The sequence below is a fragment of the Giraffa tippelskirchi genome, chromosome 10, assembly GCF_054371585.1.
Source record: "Giraffa tippelskirchi isolate mGirTip1 chromosome 10, T2T-mGirTip1v1.2.pri, whole genome shotgun sequence".
Lineage (NCBI taxonomy): Eukaryota > Metazoa > Chordata > Mammalia > Artiodactyla > Giraffidae > Giraffa > Giraffa tippelskirchi.
Genome location: NC_137284.1, coordinates 147,148,308 through 147,170,770, shown reverse-complemented (window position 1 = coordinate 147,170,770; position 22,463 = coordinate 147,148,308). Strand labels below are relative to the sequence as shown.

The 22,463-nt window shown below is 43.2% G+C and overlaps 1 protein-coding gene and 1 long non-coding RNA gene across 15 annotated transcripts; one reads left to right on the top strand and one right to left on the bottom strand.

Moving 5' to 3' along the window:
• The first annotated feature begins 1,638 nt into the window (after positions 1 to 1,638).
• MKRN1 (makorin ring finger protein 1) lies at positions 1,639 to 21,484 on the top strand. Of its 14 annotated transcripts, XM_081534308.1 has the most exons (10): positions 2,521 to 2,670; positions 3,033 to 3,080; positions 6,508 to 6,615; positions 8,362 to 8,490; positions 14,771 to 14,997; positions 15,467 to 15,693; positions 17,648 to 17,862; positions 18,591 to 18,701; positions 19,262 to 19,400; positions 19,761 to 21,484. In XM_081534308.1, exons 4-10 carry the CDS (start codon positions 8,369 to 8,371, stop codon positions 19,968 to 19,970), a joined length of 1,251 nt encoding a protein of 416 aa, XP_081390434.1. In that variant the 5' UTR covers positions 2,521 to 2,670; positions 3,033 to 3,080; positions 6,508 to 6,615; positions 8,362 to 8,368; the 3' UTR covers positions 19,971 to 21,484. The 14 variants fall into 14 exon arrangements, with proteins under 14 accessions (XP_081390422.1, XP_081390436.1, XP_081390435.1 ...); XM_081534306.1 differs by lacking the exons at positions 2,521 to 2,670; positions 3,033 to 3,080 and adding an exon at positions 2,224 to 2,467; XM_081534298.1 differs by lacking the exon at positions 3,033 to 3,080 and having other exon boundaries at positions 2,224 to 2,618.
• Positions 6,305 to 9,654, bottom strand: LOC145523636 (uncharacterized). The gene is made up of 3 exons (XR_014066794.1): positions 9,367 to 9,654; positions 8,154 to 8,261; positions 6,305 to 7,098 (listed from the first exon to the last, which is right to left on the bottom strand). It is a non-coding gene; the product is annotated as an uncharacterized LOC145523636 (long non-coding RNA).
• Positions 21,485 to 22,463: the final 979 nt, after the last annotated feature.

Genomic DNA, 22,463 nt, shown 5'->3' with positions numbered 1-22,463 from the left:
TTGGGAGACAATCTGACCATGCCCACCTGTCAATGGCTGCAAAAAAAAAGTGATTAACACAGTCCCTCCAATTTTGCAAGATAAAGCTACTTTACTTCTTCACCTTCTGTCTCTCCCTGTTCTATAAAAGAAACTGGCATCCAGGCCCCCATAGGATGGTATTTCAAAGACCTAGTCTGCTATCACCTCGGTCCACAGGTGATACTTTCCTATTCCTGGCCTCTACAGCTCATCTCTCAGTTTATTGGCCTGTCATCAGCAAGCAGATTGAGTTTGGACTTGGTAACGGAGGGAGAAATGAAGCGGGGCTGGGCAAGTCATTAGTAAAAATGCTGCATTTTCTCAAAAGGGGATTGTCAGTCATTTTGCAGCCATGCTGTGGCCTTGAGGGAAACATTGTTTTTTGTTGGCTTTGCCACTGTCCTTGTTCGCGTCTGTTGGGTACATTGTGGTCTGATTATCTGTGAGATGAATTTTCACTTTCTCAAGGTAAAGAGATTATGTAAAAAAGCAAATTTAAGGGCGTATGGAAAACTGCTCAGGATTTAGTATGCAGCATCTCAGTGGACCGGGGGCATTAACGGGGAGGTAAGAGTAAGCACTTTTTAATTTTCCTGGTTTTAGAAATAACTCTTTGAAGCTGGGATATTTCAGACAGCTTTTATTATTCAATACCTATTAAAACTGTAGCGTGAAGCACACTGTTAAGGGTTTTACATGAACTTTAAGTTTCACAACCATCATCAGAGATGTTGTGCTTCAGAGAGGTGTGCTTAGTGGCTCAGTCGTGTACGACTCTTTGCGACCCCATGGACTGTGTGTGGCCCGCCAGACTCCTGTCCATTCGGATTCTCTCGGCAAGCATACTGGAGAGGGTTGCCATGCCCTCCTTCAGGGGATCTTCCCAACTCAGGGATCTTCCCGACCCAGGGACCGAAGCCAGGTCTCCCCCATTGCAGGCGGATTCTTTACCATCTGAGCCACCAGGGGAGACTCTCTGGGGGTAGTCCTGGTATTATTTTAAAATTCTTTTTATTTTACAGACGGAGAGGAGGAACACTAAGAGGTAAGTTAACTGACTCAAAACTACATTGTTAGGAATGAGAGATGGCCAGAGGTTAAGGGAGACAAGCTGACTGCACAGCCTTTGCTTAGCCACCTTGCTCTTCTCTTGGGTTGAGAGATCACACCGCCAACGGGAAGAACACGAGAGAACATTTGTTGAAAGTATTTCGTTTGGCCAGGCACTAAAAGCTCAGTGAATTGCCACACATATAAAGCCTACTCGTATAAGGAAACTGAGGCTAGAGAGAATGGGTATCCGGCCCAAGTTCGTCCAGTTATGTTAACTGGGAGAGCCAGGAAAGTCTGGATTCAAACTCAGGAGCCGCCCACCCATCCCACTTCCGCCTCTCCACTGCACCAGCCTCTACTGGGAAGGACTCCTTGAGGTGAGTGCCCTTGAAATGAGGACTTTGGTTCCCTAGACGTGGAGCCTGGGGGCAGTAGGTGGGGCGGGGGTGGGCGCTCACCTGGGGGAGCCCGCCCTCGCCCCGCCCCTCCCGGGCGGAGCCGCCTCGTCCACCAATCAGAGGGCGCTGGGGGCGGGCCGAGGGGGCGCTCGGGCCCCGGCCCCGCAGTTCGAGCGGCGAGAGCGCTCGTCGACGCGACGCCGGGGCCGAGGGGAGCGAGCGGCCGCTCAGTGTCCTTCCCCTCCCCACCCGTTGCCTGGCCGCCTTCTCCTCGCCGCGGCCGGACCGGAATTATGTGATCCCGGAAGTTCCGGCGCCATTGCTGTGTGGGATAAACAGTAATGGCGGAGGCTGCAGCTCCCGGAACAACAGCCACACCATCAGGAGCAGGAGCGGCAGCGGCGGCGGCGGCAGCGGCCTCCCCCACCCCTATCCCCGCAGTCACCTCGCTGTCCCCGGGGGCGGGGGGCGGGGGAGGCGGCAGCGACGGCGGCGGCGGCGGCTGGACTAAGCAGGTCACCTGCAGGTGAGACGCAGAGCGGCCGGCGCCGGGCGCGGGGAGGGGACCGAGCCCGCGGAGGAAGGGGGCGGGCGGCTGGGCGGCCGGGCGGCCGGCCGGGGGCGGGCGGAGGTGGGAGGCGAGCCGGCGTTGCAGTCCCCGCGGTCGCCGCGCTGCGTCAACCCCCGCCGGCGGCCGAGGCGGGGGCGCGCGGCCCCGCTGCGGAGCCGCTGCACCGCCCGCCGCCTCCCCGCACCGGGCCGAGCGGCGCGGCGCGGCGCGCGCGGGGAGAGAGGTGGGCTGACTCCTCCCTCCTTTTATTGTCGCCGATCCCCCCACCCCAACCCCCGGCCTGCGAGCTCGCCGGTTCCAAAAGGGGGTTTGGCGGTGTGGCCCGGAGACCGCCTCCCCGCAGCCCTGCCGGGCAGGGGATTGCCGCCGCGGGCCCGCGGGCGAGAAGGGGGGCCCGGCCGCCGGCCCCGCCGCCGTGTCATCCGTTTGTAACGTCTTCCCTGGTCTCGGGCCCCGCCCGGAGCGGGGAGCTTTTGTGATTTCCACTCCTGTGTGTTACCGGACTGGGCGGTTCTGAGCTTTGTCTCCGAACCGAGTGCCGGCCCGGGGCGGGGGGGTCTTCTCCACCGCCTTAGGTGATACGAGCCGGCATTCCCGTTCCCTCCCCCCCCCGCCCCCGGCTAGAAGGTGTCTTGTTTTCAAGTCCACGCGTCTTAAGGGAGTCGGGGAGCTCGTCGCTCCGCAGGGAGAGGGATTTTGTTTTGGGTTTGGGATGTCAGATGAACATATTTGAAAAAAATAAGTGATTAGCAGAGGGCGGGTATGCGGACGTGTGGCGGCTGTGCGTCTAAGATAAGGGCATTTAATTGGATGTCGTACTTGAGTTTTTTTCTTAAGTGATCAGTAAGCGACTAGAAGCTTTTGTTTTTCTGTCGGTTGAAAAATCAGTTGAAACGCCGTTATTCACCTAGGTGGGGGTAATTTACATGTAAATATCAATACTTGAAAATATTTTTAATATACAGAACTCACTGTCCTGGTATTAACAGGGGTGAAGCGTTCTCGGTGCTTAATATGATACATTTAAGACATGAATGGTAAGCTTAATTGTTTTCAATAACGGAATAGAGAAAGCATAAAAGCTGTTTTAGGTAGCTTTTTTCAGTCATCTGTAGATCTGAGAATACTTGTGCAGTATCCCAAAGAGTGAGAATTTAAGAATTCCTATTCATGGAACCAGATCTTTGAGTCTGTTATTTCTGTTTACTCGGCAATGCTGCAATTGATTTATATCTGCTAGCTGAATCTTTTAAAATAAACTAGTGTAACCTTTATATTCCTGAATTTTCTAGCCTTTTACCCTACAGTTCCAATCTGTCTGCATGCACTGAGAATAATCATCCTTTAATATGTGGATTCTTTAAGAACTCCATGCAATGCCTTAATTTTATCAATACACACCGACTCTAATCTCAATTATTGTTTGGCTTTGAATACCCATCGCTAGCTTGACATTACTTTATATATTACTTGTCTCATTATTATCCTGTTGTGTCTGTGTCTGAGCTCAACTCATGTCTGCAGAGAATCGTTGTCACTTCTGCACTTTACTTTCCTCTCTGTTAGAAACTTTTCCCTGATCTACTTCCCCTTTTCTAGTTCCTTACCGGTGTCATGAGAATTCAAAACAGCTCACTAGACTAATCAATTCCTCTTTGCCTGCCTTTAGATCTTTCAGTTTCTGAAATATTCTAGGTCACTCCGGGACCAGCGAGAGTTTCTTGCACATGAACCCTAATAGATTCATATATTTAAGAAATTTACATCATCGAGTAAGCTATTTCTAACAAGCATTATGTATCAGATACAGGGTTAGAAACGCTGTTGTTGTTTTTCATATAAAGCAACCTATAGCTTTTACCTGAAACTGTTATCCAGTAAAAAGTACAGACTAACTAATGTCTTGAGTTTTAATACTTGACATTACTTTCAGTTTGTTTTAAGTACTAACATGATCTATTAAAAATCTTTCTTCTTTGTCTAGGGGAATACCAGATATATATTCATTCATTTATTGTAAACTTTGAGCTTTTCGAGAACAGGGGCCCTGTTTTGTTTATCATTGTATCTGTAGGGCTTTATTCAGTGCCTGGTAAACTCAATAGATGCTTAAGTTGATGTTGATAAATCCACACCTAAACTTGCCCACTTTCATATGTGCTTGTAGGATTCCTCTGCTTTCCTTAAAGGAGGAGGAGGAAGAGGAAACCCTTGTAAATTATAGGTCTCAATAGAACATGTATCTATCTTTCTGGGACTAACCTCATTCAGTTATTCTGTAAATAAGTATCTGTGTGCTTACAATGGGAGACATAGAGCTAGATGTTGAAGGAAATGCAGGAATGCACTGCATTATAAATATTTGCTTTGTGTTTGATAGCAAAATCTCCCTTGAAGAGAATTCAGGATAGTGCTGTGTTCTAGTTTGAGCCTCTTTTCCCCTTGTATCTAGGAATTTGACTAGGACTATTTTCTTCAAGGGTATAATCCTTAGAAGTTGTTTGGATGTTGGAAATTTGTTTTTAATTGCTCAGAATCCTCTGTACTTTCTTGTTGGTTATTCTTTTCTAAATATTTCTGTTAAAAATTCTATCTCATTGTGTTATTTTCACAGCTTAAAAACCTAGATATAGTTTTCCCAAAGAACTGTGTTATGCTGCCCCCACCAGGCTGTTTTGATAACTTTTATTAGAGGAATTCTGTAAAATAGAAATGCTATTGCTTCTAGTTTTCCTGAGTGTGGGGGATTGAAACAATGAAATTGTAACTTGCAAGTTGAAATTTTTAATTTAGACACTGCTAAGTATTATGTGCGGAGAAGGCAATGGCACCCCACTCCAGTACTCTTGCCTGGAAAATCCCATGGATGGAGGAGTCTGGTGGGCTGCAGTCCATGGGGTCGCTGAGTTAGACACGACTGAGCAACTTCACTTTCACCTTTCACTTTCATGCATTGGAGAAGGAAATAGCAACCCACTCCAGTATTCTTGCCTGGAGAATCCCAGGGACGGCGGAGCCTGGTGGGCTGCCGTCTATGGGGTCGCACAGAGTTGGACACGACTGAAGTGACTTAGCAGCAGCAAGTATTATGTGTACAGGTCGTTTAGAAGATAAAAGGCAGAATAAACTCTGGTTCTTAAACACCAGGAATTTGCAGTCTGGTTTGAGAAATAGGGACGCCCAGGGTACATGTACTTGTCAAGAATTAAGTAACAAAGTAAGAAATGTCACAGCAGATTAAGTGATTAACTGCCAACTTACTTAACATTATGTAATTTCTATTAACAATCCCAGATGCCTACCTATAAGTACTTTGAGGGTCTTGTTTGGTTCTCTTGTACCCTCACAAGCTGTTGGGGTTTCTTGTATGTATCTTGGTAAAAGTACTTAGGTTTCCAAGAGGTGCAGCAGTCAGGGATTCTAGTCAGTTGTATTTGTGTTTATTACCAGACAATGTCTGGTTGGCATCATGGAATCTTCAAGGCGGAAGGAGGCTTAGAGATCCTTTGGCCCAGCCTTTAACAACAAAGGCAACTCAGCCTGGACAATGTCATCAAGATGAATTTGGGTGATGGCTTTTGGTGGTGGCATTTAAAAAAGAAAAGTGCTTGTGTCTTGATTGGTTTTGTAATGGGAGAAATTCTTGGAAGAGTTGACATTTTTTCCTCTCTCTGTTGTAACTTACACTATCATGTCATAATCTCTTAGATGTAGAGATGTGTTGGCAAGGAGGGATATCACTGTGAAGACTGAGAGGCAAAAGGCACGAAAAACAAACCAGAAACCCAGACAGTATGTGCCAAACGCCCCTGTAAAATAATGCTTAGTATTTGGCAGTAACTAGTTAGGGCTTGTATTCTAGTGTTTCCGTTGATGTCACAGTATCAGGTGATTTTGTGTCTGCTTGAGTTCCTTCGGTGCTGCTAGTTCTGGATCTCAGTAGCTTATGCCATTGCTGAATAGTTCTAGTTCTCAGTCCTTACGTTGAATCAGATTTATGATGTAACTTCCTACATATATTTACTTTGCCAGGAATAGTGCTGGAGGTTACTCCTTTGTCTTCTCCTGGCTAAATTACTTGAGTTGCTTAAAATCTTACGGCATGACATCCAGGTCTTTCCCTGTTGGTTGCCTTAGTCTTTCTTAACTGATTGGTAAAGTGTGTACCTTGGAAACAAATATAGTCAGGGTGTTTGCCTGCCAGGACAGAGGAGAGATGTGGAGATGAACATGAGCAAAGACGTTGTACAACTGCTACTTACTGAACACGTGCTCATTTTTTTATTTTTAAGTTTTAAATCTCAGGGGGAACTAAGATTTGTGTAGGTGGTGCTCAGACAGCTTCAAAGCTTGCAGAAAGTTGCCCTATAGTTGTGCAAAAGTTCAGACCTTGTTAGATTGTTAAGCCTGAAAACAGTTGAAATTAGGTTAATTACAATTAGAATTTGACTTCTGCTACTGTAGTCTTACATTTCGTCATGGACTGAAACCCTTGGGCACTTCAGGATCTTGCTAATTACAGCTCTTCCTATCAAGATGTTACATTTTTTTCTTTCTACCTTTACATAGAAGGTATGTATTTGCCAGTAATCTGAATAGAACCTTTCACATTTCAATTTGAAGCAGCCTTCTTCAAGGTTCCTTTAAGTAAATATGACTGAATCTCTTCTATACATCATTCAATCCAGTGGACAAGTGGGGTACTTACTGCTATTCTACCTTCCATCTGTAGATAACTGTGACACTTAAACCTAGGAATTAGACACTTTCCCTTACTCTGTACCAGCTATGTTGTCCCACTCTTCTCTGACTCTTGTGATCCCATGGACTGTAGCCTACGAGGCTCCTCTGTCATTTGATTTTCCCGGCAAAAATATTGGAATGGGTTGCCATTTCCCACTCCAGGCAGCGTATCTTCCTGATCCAGGGTGTCTCCTTCATTGGCAGGTGGATTCTTCACCACTTACCACTGAGCCACTTGGGAAGCGCATACCAGCTGTACATAAATGCATATTTGGGGCAGTTATGACTTGCCAAAATTAAATCTTCATAATTCTGTTCAAGAGAAAGAGACCAAAGTCAGTGATGAGAGGATGAGCGGGAGGATGGAGGGTGTGGTGGTGATTCTATTTATTAGAGTTATCTTACAAAAAATAAGACCCATATCACTTCCCTGATCAGCTTAGTTACTTCAGATTTCTGCTTGGCCCCAGCCCCATTTTCAATTTAGTAGGTCTAAGGGAAGGTGTCCAAAATTGCATTTCTAGCTGAAGCTCCAGTACTTTGGCCACCTGATGCCAAGAGCTGAGTCATTGGAAAAGACCCTGATGCCAGGAAAGATGGAAGGCAAAAAAGGGGATGGCAGAGGATGAGATATTTAGATGGCATCACCGACTCAATGGATGTGAATTTGAGCAAACTGCGGGAGCTAGTGGAAGATGGGGGAGCCTGGTGTGCTGCAGTCCACGGGGTCGCAAAGAGTTAGACACAACTTAGTGACAGAACAACAACAAAGCAAATTCCCAAGTCTTCTTAGAAACTGAGTCAAACTCAGTTTTTGGAAATTTCTAGTTAGCTACACATGTTCTCCTGTAAGGCAGAGGAACAAGAGTCTGCTAAATGAAGGACAGAAAGTGATTTCCTTTTGCCCATACCTTTGCAACAAATGTTACTTGTGTTTTCACATGTGACTTTTAAAGAATTAAAATGGTTTCTCAAAGAATTGAAACATACAGTAGTCTGATCTGTTTCAGTTTACATTGTTTCTTCTTCTTCTTTTTTTACAGATAAAGCTGCAGATAAAAATTATGACTAAAGTTAGTGGAAAACAAGAAGCTATCTATAGGACTGTAAATTGAGAGCAGTGGTCAGACAACCTGTAGAGACAAGATTAAGGATGACCTCAAAGTTTAAATCTAAATTGGTGCCTCTGTCTACAGGCAGCCTTCCTGTGGTACCATTATAGATAATTTTATGATTATATGGTCCAGTTCAACTATCTTTGTGTTCACTTCTCATGTTTGTGTACAAAGAATATAAAAGAATGTATTACTAGTATCGAGTTAGTGCTCATGTGTTAGTGGTAGAATATATTGGCCATGGGGACTTACCAGTGGATGAGACTTCATGCTTCCAAGGCAGGGGGCCCGGGTTCAATCCCTGGTTGGTGAACTAAGATCTCTCATGCCAGATCTAAGCGCGCACACTGCGCGAAAGACCTAGTGCAACCAAAATACATAATAATAAAACAGAAAAGAATGTGTCAGTCATGAATTGAGTACTGGCTTGTAATCCAGCTTGTGGTTCTTGGTCTCACAGGTATTTCATGCATGGGGTTTGTAAGGAAGGAGACAACTGTCGCTACTCACACGACCTCTCGGACAGTCCATATGGCGTAGTATGCAAGTATTTTCAGCGAGGGTACTGTGTTTATGGAGACCGCTGCAGGTAAGAGTTCGTTTCCAACTTAGTTTTGTTTGGGGTGGATGGGGAGGTTGGGAGAAAAAACTGAGAGTAAAACGTGAAGTTGCAACAGCTTTGTAAATAATCGATCTGCAGTGGTACTGCTGTGTGGCTTGTAGGGTCTGAGTTCCCTGACCAGGGATTGAATGCGGACCATGGCAGTGACGCCAAGTCCTCACCACAGGGCTGTCAGGGGATTCCCTGAATAGCACTTTAAAAAGTGTCCCTTAGGAGTGTTAGCACATTCTCATAGCTAGATCTCTCATCCCTCTGATAGATCGATCTCTCACTTGGAAAGAATGTATTATTCCGTTTACCAAATGCGTTTGTAATATAGTCCTAAGTTTCAGTAGTGCCTGAGGAGCATGTTGGGCAAACCCAGGGGTAAGGTGTGGTGAAGGCGTGTTTGTTAATGGGATTTCCTCTTTAAGAACCAAGAATAAGGTGCATGTTTGACCAGTTGGGACTGGTTTCAGTTCTCTATTAGATTGAATTATGGAGGGAAAACGGGATTGTTGAATTATGGAGGGAAAACGGGATTGTAGGCGTTTGGGACAGTGTATTAGGTTATTACTGAAGAGGGCTTGCCATTCCAACTAAACTGCCCTAAACCACGTGAGCTTGCGAGACTAAATTATAAGCTGACATTATGGAAAATGCTTTAGCAGTGTCTCTGGTTTCCTAGAATGGTGGAGAACCAAGAGAGGTCAGTTACTAAGTATTCTCTCCTTCTTCATTGCATTGGTACCATAGTCCTATCAAACTGTAATTCAGCAGCAGTGGGTTCTGCTAGCCATTGGGTAGAGCTAGTTTACAAAATACCTAGGAGTATTAGTTTTCTATTGATGTTAAAGAAATTACCCTGAAATTTAGCAGCTTGGAAACAATAGATATTTATTATCTCATGGTTGCTGGGATCTGGAATCTGGGAGTAGCTTAGCTTGGTGAGTGGTCCTAGCTCAGGCTCTCAAAAAATTGCGGCCAAGATTTCAGCCGGGCTGCCAGCATCTGCCATCCTCTGCAAGTCTTGAATGGGGGCTGGAGGACCAGTTTGAGGATGGCTTACTCATATATCTTAGTTTCTCGCCTGGTGAACATTTCCCTAGGGCTGCTTTAGCATCCTCACACTAACTTATGCCCAGAGTAAGTGATTCAAGAGAGTTGTCAGGAATGAAGCAACAATGCCTTTTTATGACCTAGTCCCAGAAGTTGCAGGCTGTCACTTCCACTATATTTTGTTTATTACAAGCAAGTTACTAAGTCCAGCCCATGTACAAGGGGAAAGAAATTGGGCTCCACCTGTTGAAGGGAGGACCATCACTAGATAAGATATTTTGACAATGTCATATCCAGTTTTAGCAGAAAAGAATTGTGTCAGCTATTGGGGTTCAAATGCTTAGAGTTCAAAAGACTAAGAAATTATTGATGAGCAGGATATTGATACTAGGTTACCTCACATCTTTTTTACTAGGAAATCTAATTAAGAGGAGAGAAAAAGGAAAAGATTCTTTCCATGTAGTCCATCATTTTGCCCTCTGCTAAATTGTTGCAGTTTTGCTGGAGAGGAAAAAAATGATACAGTGACACTCCTCAAAAAGAAAAAAAACTAAAACTAAATAACCCAGATATGTCTTTTGACAATATTAAAGAGGGCAAAAGTGTTAAAAATCTAATCCTACCAGAAATGAGCGATTGCTCCTTTGTAGCAGGGTGGTCCAACTTAATTGTAGGGCAGTTGTGTTCCTTGACTAGGCAGTCAGTTGAGAGACCTTATCACTATAGGGAGAGAGGAATTGAACATGGGCGAGAGTGGAGATGGACTCTGAGGTGCTGAGCAGAGAGATATAATATAGACTCTGCATGAGTATGGCTGGTAACAGATGAACCTCTTATTTCAGAAGAGGTACCCCTCTGATTGGACCATAGAGCTGAAATGTTTGGGAAATAAGGTTAAATGGAGAAATCCGAACTAAATCCTAGACTCTTTTGTGTTAAATCAGCTTATTTTTCAGGGACCTCTGCCAGCCCCAACAGCATTCCATGTTCTCCTTGGGACATCTGTATAGAAGTCCATCTTCTGCATAACCCTGTATTTAGAGTGGGCTTCCTCGTGGGAGACAATTTTAGTTTTCTTTTTAGTAAGGGTATACAGCTCCCTTTTAGGGAGAATGATCCTGATTTGAGGTGGCTTTAGAGCTCTTAGGATAAAGTGAAAGGAATTAGAGAAATCTATATCCTAATAGTCTGCCTGAGAGGAAAGTTTGGTGACAATTGTTTGGGACTGGCTGATACAGGTGATTATTAAGAGCTTGATTATAGAATAGCTAAGGAAGGAATTTTATGGGCTCTTTCCAAGACTGTTTTCTTGTTAAAAATTGACTTGGAGGATTAAGCCTACTTTTCACTCTTACTATGTAGGGTTTTTTGGGGTTTTTTGAGAAACATAACATTTTAATAGATGAAATAAATACTCCAACTTGACATTGAGGTGGGGGGAACTATCTCTTATGTAAGGATCTTGTTATACAACCTGACCAATGTCCAGGGATTTCGAATAATTTAACTCCTCATGAAGGCAGTAGTTTATAAATGAAAGATGATACCCTAGTTTCCAACAGTTCAGAAGTGTTGCTGTATTCGTTTTGCATGACGGGGCCCTGTTATTTAGTCAAGCCAGTTCTTTGTTGCTCAGGACTGTTGTCCAAGATGTAGCATCCTTGTTGTTCAGTCTCTCAGTCATATCCAACTCTGTGACCCCATGAACTGCAGCAAACCAGGCCTCCCTGTCCTTTGCCATCTCCTGGAGCTTGCTCAATTTCATGTCCATAGAGTCAGTGATGCTATCTAACCATGTCATCCTCTGCCACCCCTTTCTCCTTTTGCCTTCCATCTTTCCCAGCATCAGGGTCTTTTCCAATGAGTTGGCTGTTCACATCAGGTGGCCAAAGTATTGGATTTCAGCATCAGTCCTTCCAATGAATATTCAGGGTTGATTTCCTTTAGTGTCCTTAGTAAGTGCCACAGAACTCCCAGTCATTGTTTCTGAACACCCACTTGGGAAAGGGACAGGATTACCTTCTTTGACAGCTATGGTTATGTCAGATCTTGTTTCATTTGGAGGGTTTTTGTTTGTTTTGACTGCACAGCATGCAAGATCTTAGTTCCCCTACCAAAGATTGAACCCTTGCTTCCTGCAGTGGAAACATGGAGTCCTAACCATTGGACTGCCAGGGAATTCCCCTTTGGAGGAGTTTTCACTGTAGACATACTGAATCCTATACATTAAAAGGTTAAAAGGCAGATATCAAACCTCACAAGGGTGGGGTGGTGGGCGTTGCAAGCCAACAAGATGAAGAAGTGTTGTTCTTTTGTGTAGAAGAAAAATTAAACTTCCTTTGCTGGAAACTGTATCAGAGTACTCTGCAAGATACGAAAGGAAAACACAATATTGGTTTCAGTGTTGTCTCAGCATTAATCCCCCATTCAACACTTTGGCTAAAAAGGATCAGCGATTCTGTGATAATTCATTAAAGAATTAATTTAATAATGTTAACAAAGCCACTGTCATGACTGTGAATCCAGTAGATATGATTAGCCGGAGCTGGCAGACTTTCAGTATGGGGCCAGAGAATTAATATTTTTAGCTAGGCAGGCCATATGGTCTCTTGTAGCACAAAAACAACCCTAGATAATACATAAGCTAATAGTGTGGCTAGATTCCAGTGAAACTTTATTTTGGGACATTGAAATTTAATTTCATATCATAAAATGATCTTTTTTTCCAGCGTTTAAAAATGCCAAAACCATTCTTAGCTCCAGTTAGGTTTGACCTGAGGCTTGTAGTTGGCCAGTTCCTGTTCTAAGAAGAGCTCTCTGCTTCACTGAACCATTAGCTTTTAGCAAATTCCTTTCAGAAGAGGAGTCTTGCTTTTTCTTTCTTAATTTGTTAGTTCTTTCTTGTGCCCTATCTTTCATGGTGCTTACTCATAAATTTGTACTTCAGAAGTATATTTTATACAGATCTATTCTGCACTGTTTACACATGTGAACCTTCTTGCTAATATTCTGTGCTATCAAAAATATTGTATCTTGTTGATTCCTTGATAAATTTACCTTAAAACCAAAATGCACTCCTTTCAAAAAACTTCGTAGTGGGACTTGCTAGTGGTCCAGTGTCAAAGACTTCACACTCCCAATGCAGGGGGCACCTGAGTCTATCCCTGGTCAGGGTGCTAGTTCCCACATGCTGCAGCTAAGACCCAGCTCAGCCAAATAAAAATAAAAAAACCCAACTTCGTCGTATTTGCAATTTGATAGATGATAATAAGCATTCTAATTCTGGTTTTTAAGTAGATATTTGAGTCATTTACACTGAAATTCTTTAAATGAATATGGCAACGGAGAAAGAACAGAAACTAAAATATGGGCATTGAAAATAGTTCTTAGACCCTTTACGCATCTTGACATTTAGTTTTACTTAATCCTTTAAAACTTCCTCAAAGCCCTGAAGGCTGTCTTCATTGGTGAAGCTGGCATCTTAATTCCAAAACCTGGGTTCTTTTCTAAGTTAAAGGCTGCAAACGTAATTAAAATATGAGTACTGGGAACTCGATTTCTAAGGTTCCCTAAAGCTCTACAACCTCAATTCATTGAGGCTGAACAGCAATGCTGTTCAGTAGAACTTTGTATGGTAGCATGAATGCTTTCTATCTGCTGCCCAAAAACGAAACTGCTAGCTATGTGTGACCACTGAACATTTGAAAATGTAGCTAGTGCAAGGACCAAGGAACTGAGTTTTGAATGTAAGTGTAAATAATTAGATATAGCTAATGGCTGCTCTGTTTTACAGGGCAGCTTTAGAGTCACATTAGAGCTAGAACACTGTTTAACACGTCATGTCAAATATATTTTTGATGATGAAGTGAGACTGTCCAAGTGAAAAAGCATATTCATGATCTTTAGCTTGCATAACTCCAGCCTTGAATAAGTGCCTTGGGTTTTCGTGGCTGATACCAAGATACTCAACCTACTCAAAGTAGGTTACCTAATGCTTAAGAGTTGAAATAGGGTTTGAGATAATATAATGATAAAAACCAGCTCAGCATATGTTTGCCATGTTAAAGAGCAGTCTTTAGTTAGACATGTTTTATCTTTTAGATGTAAACACGACACTTGTAACACAGATGACCTATGGTTAGTATTGCCAGTGAGTTAATTAATTTCAAGAACCGCTAGATACATACTGTACATTATAACAGTTTATGGATTGGGTTAGCCAAAAAGTTGGTTCAGGTTTTTCTGTAAGATGCTATGGAAAAACCGAGATGAACTTGGCCAACCCAATACTACATTCATCATTAATTTCTTGTGTCTGAGTGAATCTCACAGCCTAAAATATTCTAAGAATTGTGAGGATTTTTTCAGGCAGCAAGGTGTTTCTTGAGGGAAATTAGTTTTTTTCTGTATTTGGAGGTGAGGTTCAATGATAATTTTACAGATGACAAGGAATCAGGAAATGCATAGGGTAAGAGTTTAGAAAAGTAGGTGAGTGGATGGATGTAGGAGAAAAGGAAGTACACATTGTATATTTTTATAAATACTGTTTGTCCCTTTTAACATTAGGAGCATTTTAATTTATGTGTTGGTAAAATGGTCTACATTTTTACTTGTCGGATTTGAGTGTCAGCCTTGCTTTGCTTAATCAGTCAGTTTTGGCTGCATAGTCTTTTTTTTTTTTTTTTTTTTAAAGCAGAGGTGCCATGGTAACAATAGATTGTCAACTCCTGAAACTCCTAATGAGAGTGGAATTTGAGGGGTACTAGATGGTCTACAGCAAGGGTGGGTGAACTATGGCTTGTAGGGTACATGTGACTAGATGCTGTTTATGTAAAGTTTTATTGGAACACAGTCACACACAGCTGTTTAGATAATGCCATGGCTGCTTTGGAACTACAGTTACAGACTTAAATAGTTGCGACACTGGCGGTTTGACTTGTAGAGCCCTGAATCTGTATGGCCTTGCTACTCAAACTGGTCCTTGGACCAGTGGCATTGGCATCGTGCGGGGACTTGTCAGAGACATGCAAAATTAGGGGCTATACTCCAGACTCAGAAATTAGGTATCTGCCTTTTAACAATTTCCCACATGATTCATAGGCACCATAATTTGAAAAGAACCCAAGGACAGGACTGGGAATGTATATTCCACCTAGAGGCTTCTGGTTAGACAGTGATGGCTGACTGTAAATTTTCTTTTCTTTTTAAGATATGAACATAGCAAGCCACTGAAACAGGAAGAAGCAACTGCTACAGATCTAACTGCAAAGTCATCCCCTGCTGCTTCCTCAAGTCTCCCATCAGTTGGACCGACTGTTGATATGAATATGGGCGAAGCTGAGTCAAGAAATTCAAACTTTGCAACTGTAGGAGCCGGTTCAGAAGACTGGGTGAATGCCATCGAGTTTGTTCCGGGGCAGCCCTACTGTGGCCGGAGTGAGTATCTTTGAAGAAAAAAGAGTTAGAAGGCTGGAGAGTGTTTTATCAATTAGCTGAGTTTTCACAACTTTCCTGCTTCCAATGTTCATATTTAGCCTAGTCTTAATAGCTTAAATTAGGCCACCTTAAAAGAAAAAAAAAAAACAGATGGAGCAAAAGAAACTTCTTGACTTTCAATAGTAATGAATGTAGAATGTTTTGAAAAATAGATGTTTATCTCCTTTAATCAGTACAGTTGAAATACATTCAAAACCTTTTTTTAAAAAGCTTTTTTTTTTTTTTAAACAAGGCTAATCTTGGAAATATTAGTAGCAAAAGACATTCATTTCTTTCAAGAGTGGGGGATTAGTTTCAATAGACTATTTTGGAGTTTCTCTTAAGTTCTTCTTATCCTCTTTAGCGAGACTAGTTCATGTATCTGTCTTAACCTTTTTGGACCTTTACCACCCTCTTAAACATTTTTCAGCTGCCCCTTCCTCTGCTGAAGCCCCCCTGCAGGGCTCAGTGACCAAGGAAGACGCGGAGAAGGAGCAAAGTGCGGTGGAGACCAAGAAGCAGCTCTGCCCCTATGCTGCGGTGGGGGAGTGCCGCTACGGGGAGAACTGCGCGTATCTGCATGGGGACGCGTGTGACATGTGCGGGCTGCAGGTCCTCCATCCTGTGGATGCCGCCCAGAGGTCACAACATATAAAAGTAAGTCGGAAGGAAGCACACACACTAACAGGTGTGAGAACTGCCCTTGCCCTTTCACAGCATTGTCAGCTCATGTCAGAGAGACACTGGGTGAATCAGATGGTTCTCTTTAAGTAGGATTGTTTCCCTTCCTGGCCTTCTTGACTGTTTTATAAGGAATTAGGCTTTTAAAACCTCAGATTATGGGCTTCCCCGCCCCCTGCCCTTTTTTCTTTCCTTTTTTTAAAGCAATAGCTTTTCTGAAATTCAAGTTCCATACAGCTTACTCTTCTAAAATGCATATTTCATTGGTTTTTAATAAGTTGTGAAGTTGTTCAACCATGACCAATATTCTCTAATTTAGGACATTTTCATTCTCCCCAGAAAAGAGACTTAATACTCATTAACTCCTTTAGTCTCCATTCTACCCTTCCTCCAGCTCCTGGCAACAACTCATTTACTTTCTGTCTCCATGGATTTTTTTGTTTGTTATGGGAATTTCCTATGAATGGAATCATATGTGGCCTTTTGTGACTGGCTAAAACAGTAGCATAATGTTTTTAGGATTTGTTCATGTTTTAGTGTGTATCAGTACTTTAGTCCTTTTCATGGCTGCATAATAATCCTCTGGATGGCTGTGTGATGTTTTGTTTTTCCAGTTGGGTTGTTTCACATTTTGCCCATTAAGACTAATCCCCTGAACATGCATGTATAAAGTTTTGTGGACATACATTTTAATTACCTTAAATTAAGGTTGCTACGTCATATGGTAACTCTGTGCTTAATATGAGCAACTTTTTCCCAGTGATTGTACCATTTTACATTCTCATTAGCAGTGTATGATGGTTTCAGACTATAGTTTTAAGCCCATTTGTATCATTTTTTTGTTTGTGAGTATACTGTATTGCAAACCTGATTAGAGGAAATTTTGCTTCTAATCATAATCATCTCTGTTTAATAAAAATTAATTTGGTTGTGAGGGTGGGGGTGAAGCATGGTATTATAACTAGCATGTTTTTTATAGAATAAAATATGTGTAGTATAATGTTATATCAATTATACCTCATTTAAAATAAAAAGTATGTGATGTCCACACAGAAATGTGTACATGAGTGTTCATAGCATTATTCATAATGGCTCCAAAGTGGAAACAACCAAAGTATCCATCATCTGATAAATGGAAAAACTAACTGGTCTCTCCATACGATGGAATATTACCCAGCAATAAAAAGAAGTGAAAGTCATATATTCTACAACATAGATAACCTTGAAAATGTTGTCAAGTGAGCAAAACCAGTCACAAAATGACCACATATTTTTTATGAAATGCCCTGCATAAGCATATCCACAGATTCGTCGTTGCCTAGGACTGAGGGTGTTGAGGGGAAGTGACTGTGGATTTGGAGTTTCTCTGGGGTAATGGAAATGTCCTGATACAGATTGAGGTGATGTTTGTACAACTCTGCATGTACTGAAAACCATTTCATTGTATGCTTTGAGTGAATGCATTACATGATATGAAACTATATATCTCAATACTGTTTTATTTTGAATGTGAAACTTACATGCCTGGCACATAATTGTCACCTAATAAATGTTAGTTTCCTTCACTCTTACTTTCTGACAGGTGGCAAATTAGAGTCTTAATCCTAATTACATTTTCCATCTAGAAACGAGTACATCAACAAACAATATGAAAAATAGCCTGTAATGTGGGTAACTACAGGGTTGAGTTGCAGGATAGAGAAAACTGGGTAATTCTTTAGTTCTTGAAGTTGAGTCCTCAGAGTTTGACTTGACAGTATCGTGAAGTCCCTCGGTCAGCACACCTGTATGGCCTGGTAAACAAAACTGTCTCTGATGTCATATTGGGAACAATTCTCTTTTCAGTTGGCTGTTTGACTCTCTAAACAGGAGTTCTTAGCGGTCTATCATGATTCCCCGACCTGACTGCACCTCTGTGTCCACTCTCTAGTCCTGCATCGAGGCCCACGAGAAGGACATGGAGCTCTCGTTCGCAGTGCAGCGCAGCAAGGACATGGTGTGTGGCATCTGCATGGAGGTGGTCTACGAGAAGGCCAACCCCAGCGAGCGCCGCTTCGGGATCCTCTCCAACTGCAACCACACCTACTGTCTCAAGTGTATTCGCAAGTGGAGGAGTGCTAAGCAATTTGAGAGCAAGATCATAAAGTGAGACTCCTCCCCAATCTTCGTTTGTGCTTTCTATTTTGGGGAAGAATTTAGTATCTTGTGCCAACTTTCAGCCAGATGGACCGCATTTAAATGCATGCATTTTATCTCGAAACTGGGGTATTCTTCTAATTGGGAGTTCTTCTTTGTATTTCAGCTAGCTTCTAGATTAGTTGGTATATCTACTTTTACTTGAACGAGGAAAACCCTATGTATCAGTTAGTAGAATCTTCGTGCTTTTTTCTGAGGAGATTGTGTTTAATGGATTAGCCAGTTTAGGCTCAGAGAAGAAGCGTATCTAGCTCTGAATGTATGTTTCCTGGCATTTTACATTTTCCACTTTCCTATTCCATCCATTAAGCTAGCCAATAATCCACCATCCTTTAAAAATTGTTCTCATAACTGAACAAAAACTACATAATCTAAACAGAGCAAAGTTACAAGAAATAAATTTATTTAAACGAAAGAAAAAGGAGTCTGTGTGAAATGTCTTCTTTTTGTTGTTGTTTTTTTTTAACCTAAAGTTACTTTTTTAAATGAACTGGCTAGCCATTGAGTTGAACTTACAAAAAAAGGAAATGGTCAGTTGTGTGGAACCCTTGCAGGAAGTGCCCATTTGCCTTTCAGTTAAGTCCTTAAATCTGGAGGTGACACACCAGGGTGTGTCCTTGAAGGAGAGTGGGCCTGTAAAGGGGAATTTGCATTGCAGCCTGTTCATTGTTTCCCAGGTCCTGCCCAGAATGCCGGATCACATCTAACTTTGTCATTCCAAGTGAGTACTGGGTGGAGGAGAAAGAAGAGAAGCAGAAACTCATTCAGAAATACAAGGAGGCAATGAGGTATGAGCACTGCAGCCTTTTCTCAAGCTAAGATCCCAACGTGTCGCTTGGGCTCACTTTGAAAAGAAACAGTGCTGCATTATACACTCCTACCTCCTTCCTACCCTTTCTTTTACTTCCCAGTACGGTTTGTCACCCCTGATGACGTTTACCTGGTGTGTATCTTGCTGTAACACAGTCGCTGGGGTGCACGCCCAGGGGCTGTGTTATAATGAAGCCTGCACTGCTGGTATGGCTAACTCCCCAGGAATGGGGTCTGCCTTATCCCGAGTCTGTGTCATAGTTGTCCTACCGTATTCTTGTGTGTGGGCATTCTCGAAGGTTCTCTCTCTGCTGGGTCTGCAATTCTAGGGCTGTTAAACAGCTCGACTTGAACAGTTTCTGGTTCTAGTCAGTGTTTTCATGCGGTAGCACACACATGTTTAAGAACACACCTTGGGGAGGGCTGTTAACAGACGTACCGGTTCTATTCCCTCCCCATTTTAAAGAAACCCCGGATGATAGTCGAATACAGACCTGAAATCCACCGTGAATAAGGGTTGCGATATTTTCCTTTCCAGCAACAAGGCGTGCAGGTATTTTGATGAAGGCCGTGGGAGCTGCCCATTTGGAGGGAACTGTTTTTACAAGCATGCGTACCCTGATGGCCGTAGAGAGGAGCCACAGAGACAGAAAGTGGGAACATCAAGCAGATACCGGGTAACTCTCACTGTTCTTTTAAAGGAGGGGAAATACCACACGCTGAGTCTGAGGCCCGCACAGACAGGGGCAGGGGAAGGCGAAGACCCAGGTCTAGGAGTGAGAGACTAGAGAATTAAAGGAGGAGACCAACCTCAGCAAACCGGGAGGGCTATGAGAGGAAAAGCTAGAACGCTTAAGGCTCTAGACTAAACGGTGTGCCGAGTAACCGGCGGGGAGGCGTTGGTAAAAGTCGAAACCCTAAATCAGAAGTCTTGGTTCGTCATGCCCTCTGGTGTGCTGGACGTTTTGCCTTAGAAACCACAGACTAGAAGATGCTGCCCGGCAGTGCCACCCCTATCACGGCCTTGTTTTTTACAGGCCCAACGAAGGAACCACTTCTGGGAGCTCATCGAGGAACGAGAGAACGGCAACCCTTTTGACGACGAAGAGGAGGTTGTCACCTTTGAGCTGGGCGAGATGTTGCTTATGCTTTTGGCTGCAGGTGGGGACGACGACCTGACAGACTCTGAAGACGAGTGGGACTTGTTTCATGATGAGCTGGAAGATTTTTATGACTTGGATCTATAGCAGCTCGGCGGGGCGCGTGAACTGGTCTGCCCAGCCTCAGACGGCAGCGGGCCTCGGGGGGTGGCGGCTGTCCTGACCGCGCTCCTGGGCAGGCCTCTCAGCTCCAGGTGCTGTCGTAATCATTTTCACCCAGGGCCTGTCTTCTCAACCCCTCACCTTTCCCCAAGGAGTATGTTGTTTTCTCTGTTTGAAAAAGTTACAAAAATAAATCTGAAAGTTAGTTTTTTTGTAACATGAATTTAACTGTCAGACAGTTAGTGTAGGTTTGTTGCGTCATGTTTTTCCATCAGATCCACACAGTTTGAGGGGAGCGTACCTGGATTTCCAGGACTCATTTTGGAGGACTCCAGGTTCAGAAGTATCAGCGCTGGGCCCTGCTTTGGGGGTCCAGGAAGCGGGGTGATGGGTGAAGGATCTGAACAAGTAGCCTCCTCCTGCTCTAGACTGGGGAGGTGGGTGCTTGGTTGCTGGTAAAGTCTGCACACCTGTGTTTTCTGTCTGGTCCCTGTCCTGTCGGTCCCGCCCTGTGCACCTGTCCTGTGGTTTTGGTCTCTCTGTTTCATTGCACACAAGTAATACTACTACTGGGTAACCAGAACCAGGTGTGAATGTATTTGAGATTTTTATTGTCTTTAGCTTGATAGGAAAATTGTGCAAGAACACATATAAAGAGATGGGAGTGGAAGAAAATAATGCAGAGTTGGAAGCTGACTGCCCAAGGCTGATGGACTTGGGATATGTGAGTGTGAGTGCTTGACAAGCTTCCCATCCCTGCATAGACACAGTGTTTGTAGCCTTAGCGAAAAAACTCGGTTTAGCGGTTTCAGCCTCGTGTGGCAAATAGATCTTAAAGGACAAAGCAGTTTATTGGTAGCTGTTAATAGAGCAGTGCTAGCTCTGTCTGTATAAATAGAGAAATGGGCTTAACCATAGAAGTGCAAACTATCTGGTTATGCCATGTATTAAACACAACCTAGGGCTTGGGTCCACAGTTGTGTTTAATGTTGTATGATCTCCTAGACTTTTCAGTCCAGGCACTTCTTGGCAAACTTTTGTCCTCATTTGAGGCGTTTCTTGTCAGGTTTTTGTGTTCCTTTTTTGTGGGTATTTGCCTCATTCCATCCCCGAGTTTTGCAGCTAGACAGCGAGATTCAAAACTACATTCTAAGGTGTCTCCTGTAGTGGAGTCATCGGTTGGCGCTATAGTAAGTCAGGCTTTTCCACTAAAAGGGGAAACAGAGGGTGGTAATCCACAAGATAAGCTAATGTTAAATTGTTAGAACAACTCCTCGATCGGAAATTTTAGCTTTGCGTTTTGTTGCTCTTTCCTGAAAATAACTTGGAGGTGCCCCGGATGTGTCCATCTACTGCTCTGATGCCTCGGATATCACTCGTTCTTTTCACTTAAAGAGAAAAAGATAAAAACAACAGTAATTGTTGCAGAGGTCTCTGTATTTTGCAGCTGCCCTTTTGTAAGACGCACTTTTCCCAAATAAAACAATTTTTAAAACCCATGATTTGGCTTCCTGTTTTGTGTAATGGGCCGTTCTGAAATGTGCAGATGTCAAAGCGTGCTACTTGTTTCTTGTATCGCCTCTTGGATCAGTTCATCCACGAGTCAGATTTCTGTGGACATAGTTTCATTGAGAAAAGTTGACATCTCTCCTAAAATATCTAGCCTACTGAGAAATGTTTGAAGGATAGAGGACAACCTTACGAACTGTTTTGTATTTTAGAATTTGCAAGATTAACCCTTAGGCCTCTTTTATTGGCCAGAGGCACTGTCAGTTTCTGCTGCCATCCTCTGGTAACTTGCTTCGGATCCACAAATAATGGTGTTTTTGTTCCTAATTCTATTACATACTTTTTTCTTTTTTTGCCATATCTTGCCGCTGTCGGGATGCTAGTTCCTTAACCAGGGATCGAACCTGGACCTTCAGCAGTGAAAGTGTATAGTCCTAACCATGGTACTTCCAGGGAATTCCCTATATGAATTTTTTTTTATTAATAAAAACCCTTCCACCACTCCCATGGAAGACCTTAAATAACCTTTTACAGTGCTTATTTGTAAAATAGTTTAATGTCTATAATTAAGAGTAAATAATTGTGTTGCCTACGTTAATAATCCATGCAATTTGAAAATATTTCCGTCTAGGAATTATGTGATGGCGACTTAACTGTAGTCCTGATCGTAGCTGGAGATCCACTGAGGAGTCTGTTTCTGTAAGCTCCCTTCTGGTGGATCTTCAGCTGAAGCTGCTCCCTTCCCAAAGTACTCAGAGTTCGTACTGATAAGGCCTTGCTGGGGACCACACATATTCCCAGAGGGATGCTAGAGAGCCTCAGAGGTGAGGTAGAAGTAGTGGGGATCTGGGGGGGTGGAGCAGAGAGAGACTTAAACCTCCGGTTTTGGGTGTCCAAAAAGTAGGAAGAGGCTCATCAGTAGCTGCCTTGTTGGCACGTTGGTCCATGGTGGGGAGAATGGCTTGGGCA

Bases quoted from the DNA above. Each gene is read 5' to 3' on its own strand.
- MKRN1 (XM_081534296.1), top strand. From the start codon at position 1,814: ATGGCGGAGGCTGCAGCTCCCGGAACAACAGCCACACCATCAGGAGCA. The intron at 15,694-17,647 runs GTAAGTCGGAAG...TCCACTCTCTAG, and splicing joins AGAGGTCACAACATATAAAA to TCCTGCATCGAGGCCCACGA. The intron at 18,702-19,261 runs GTATGAGCACTG...TTTCCTTTCCAG, and splicing joins AAATACAAGGAGGCAATGAG to CAACAAGGCGTGCAGGTATT.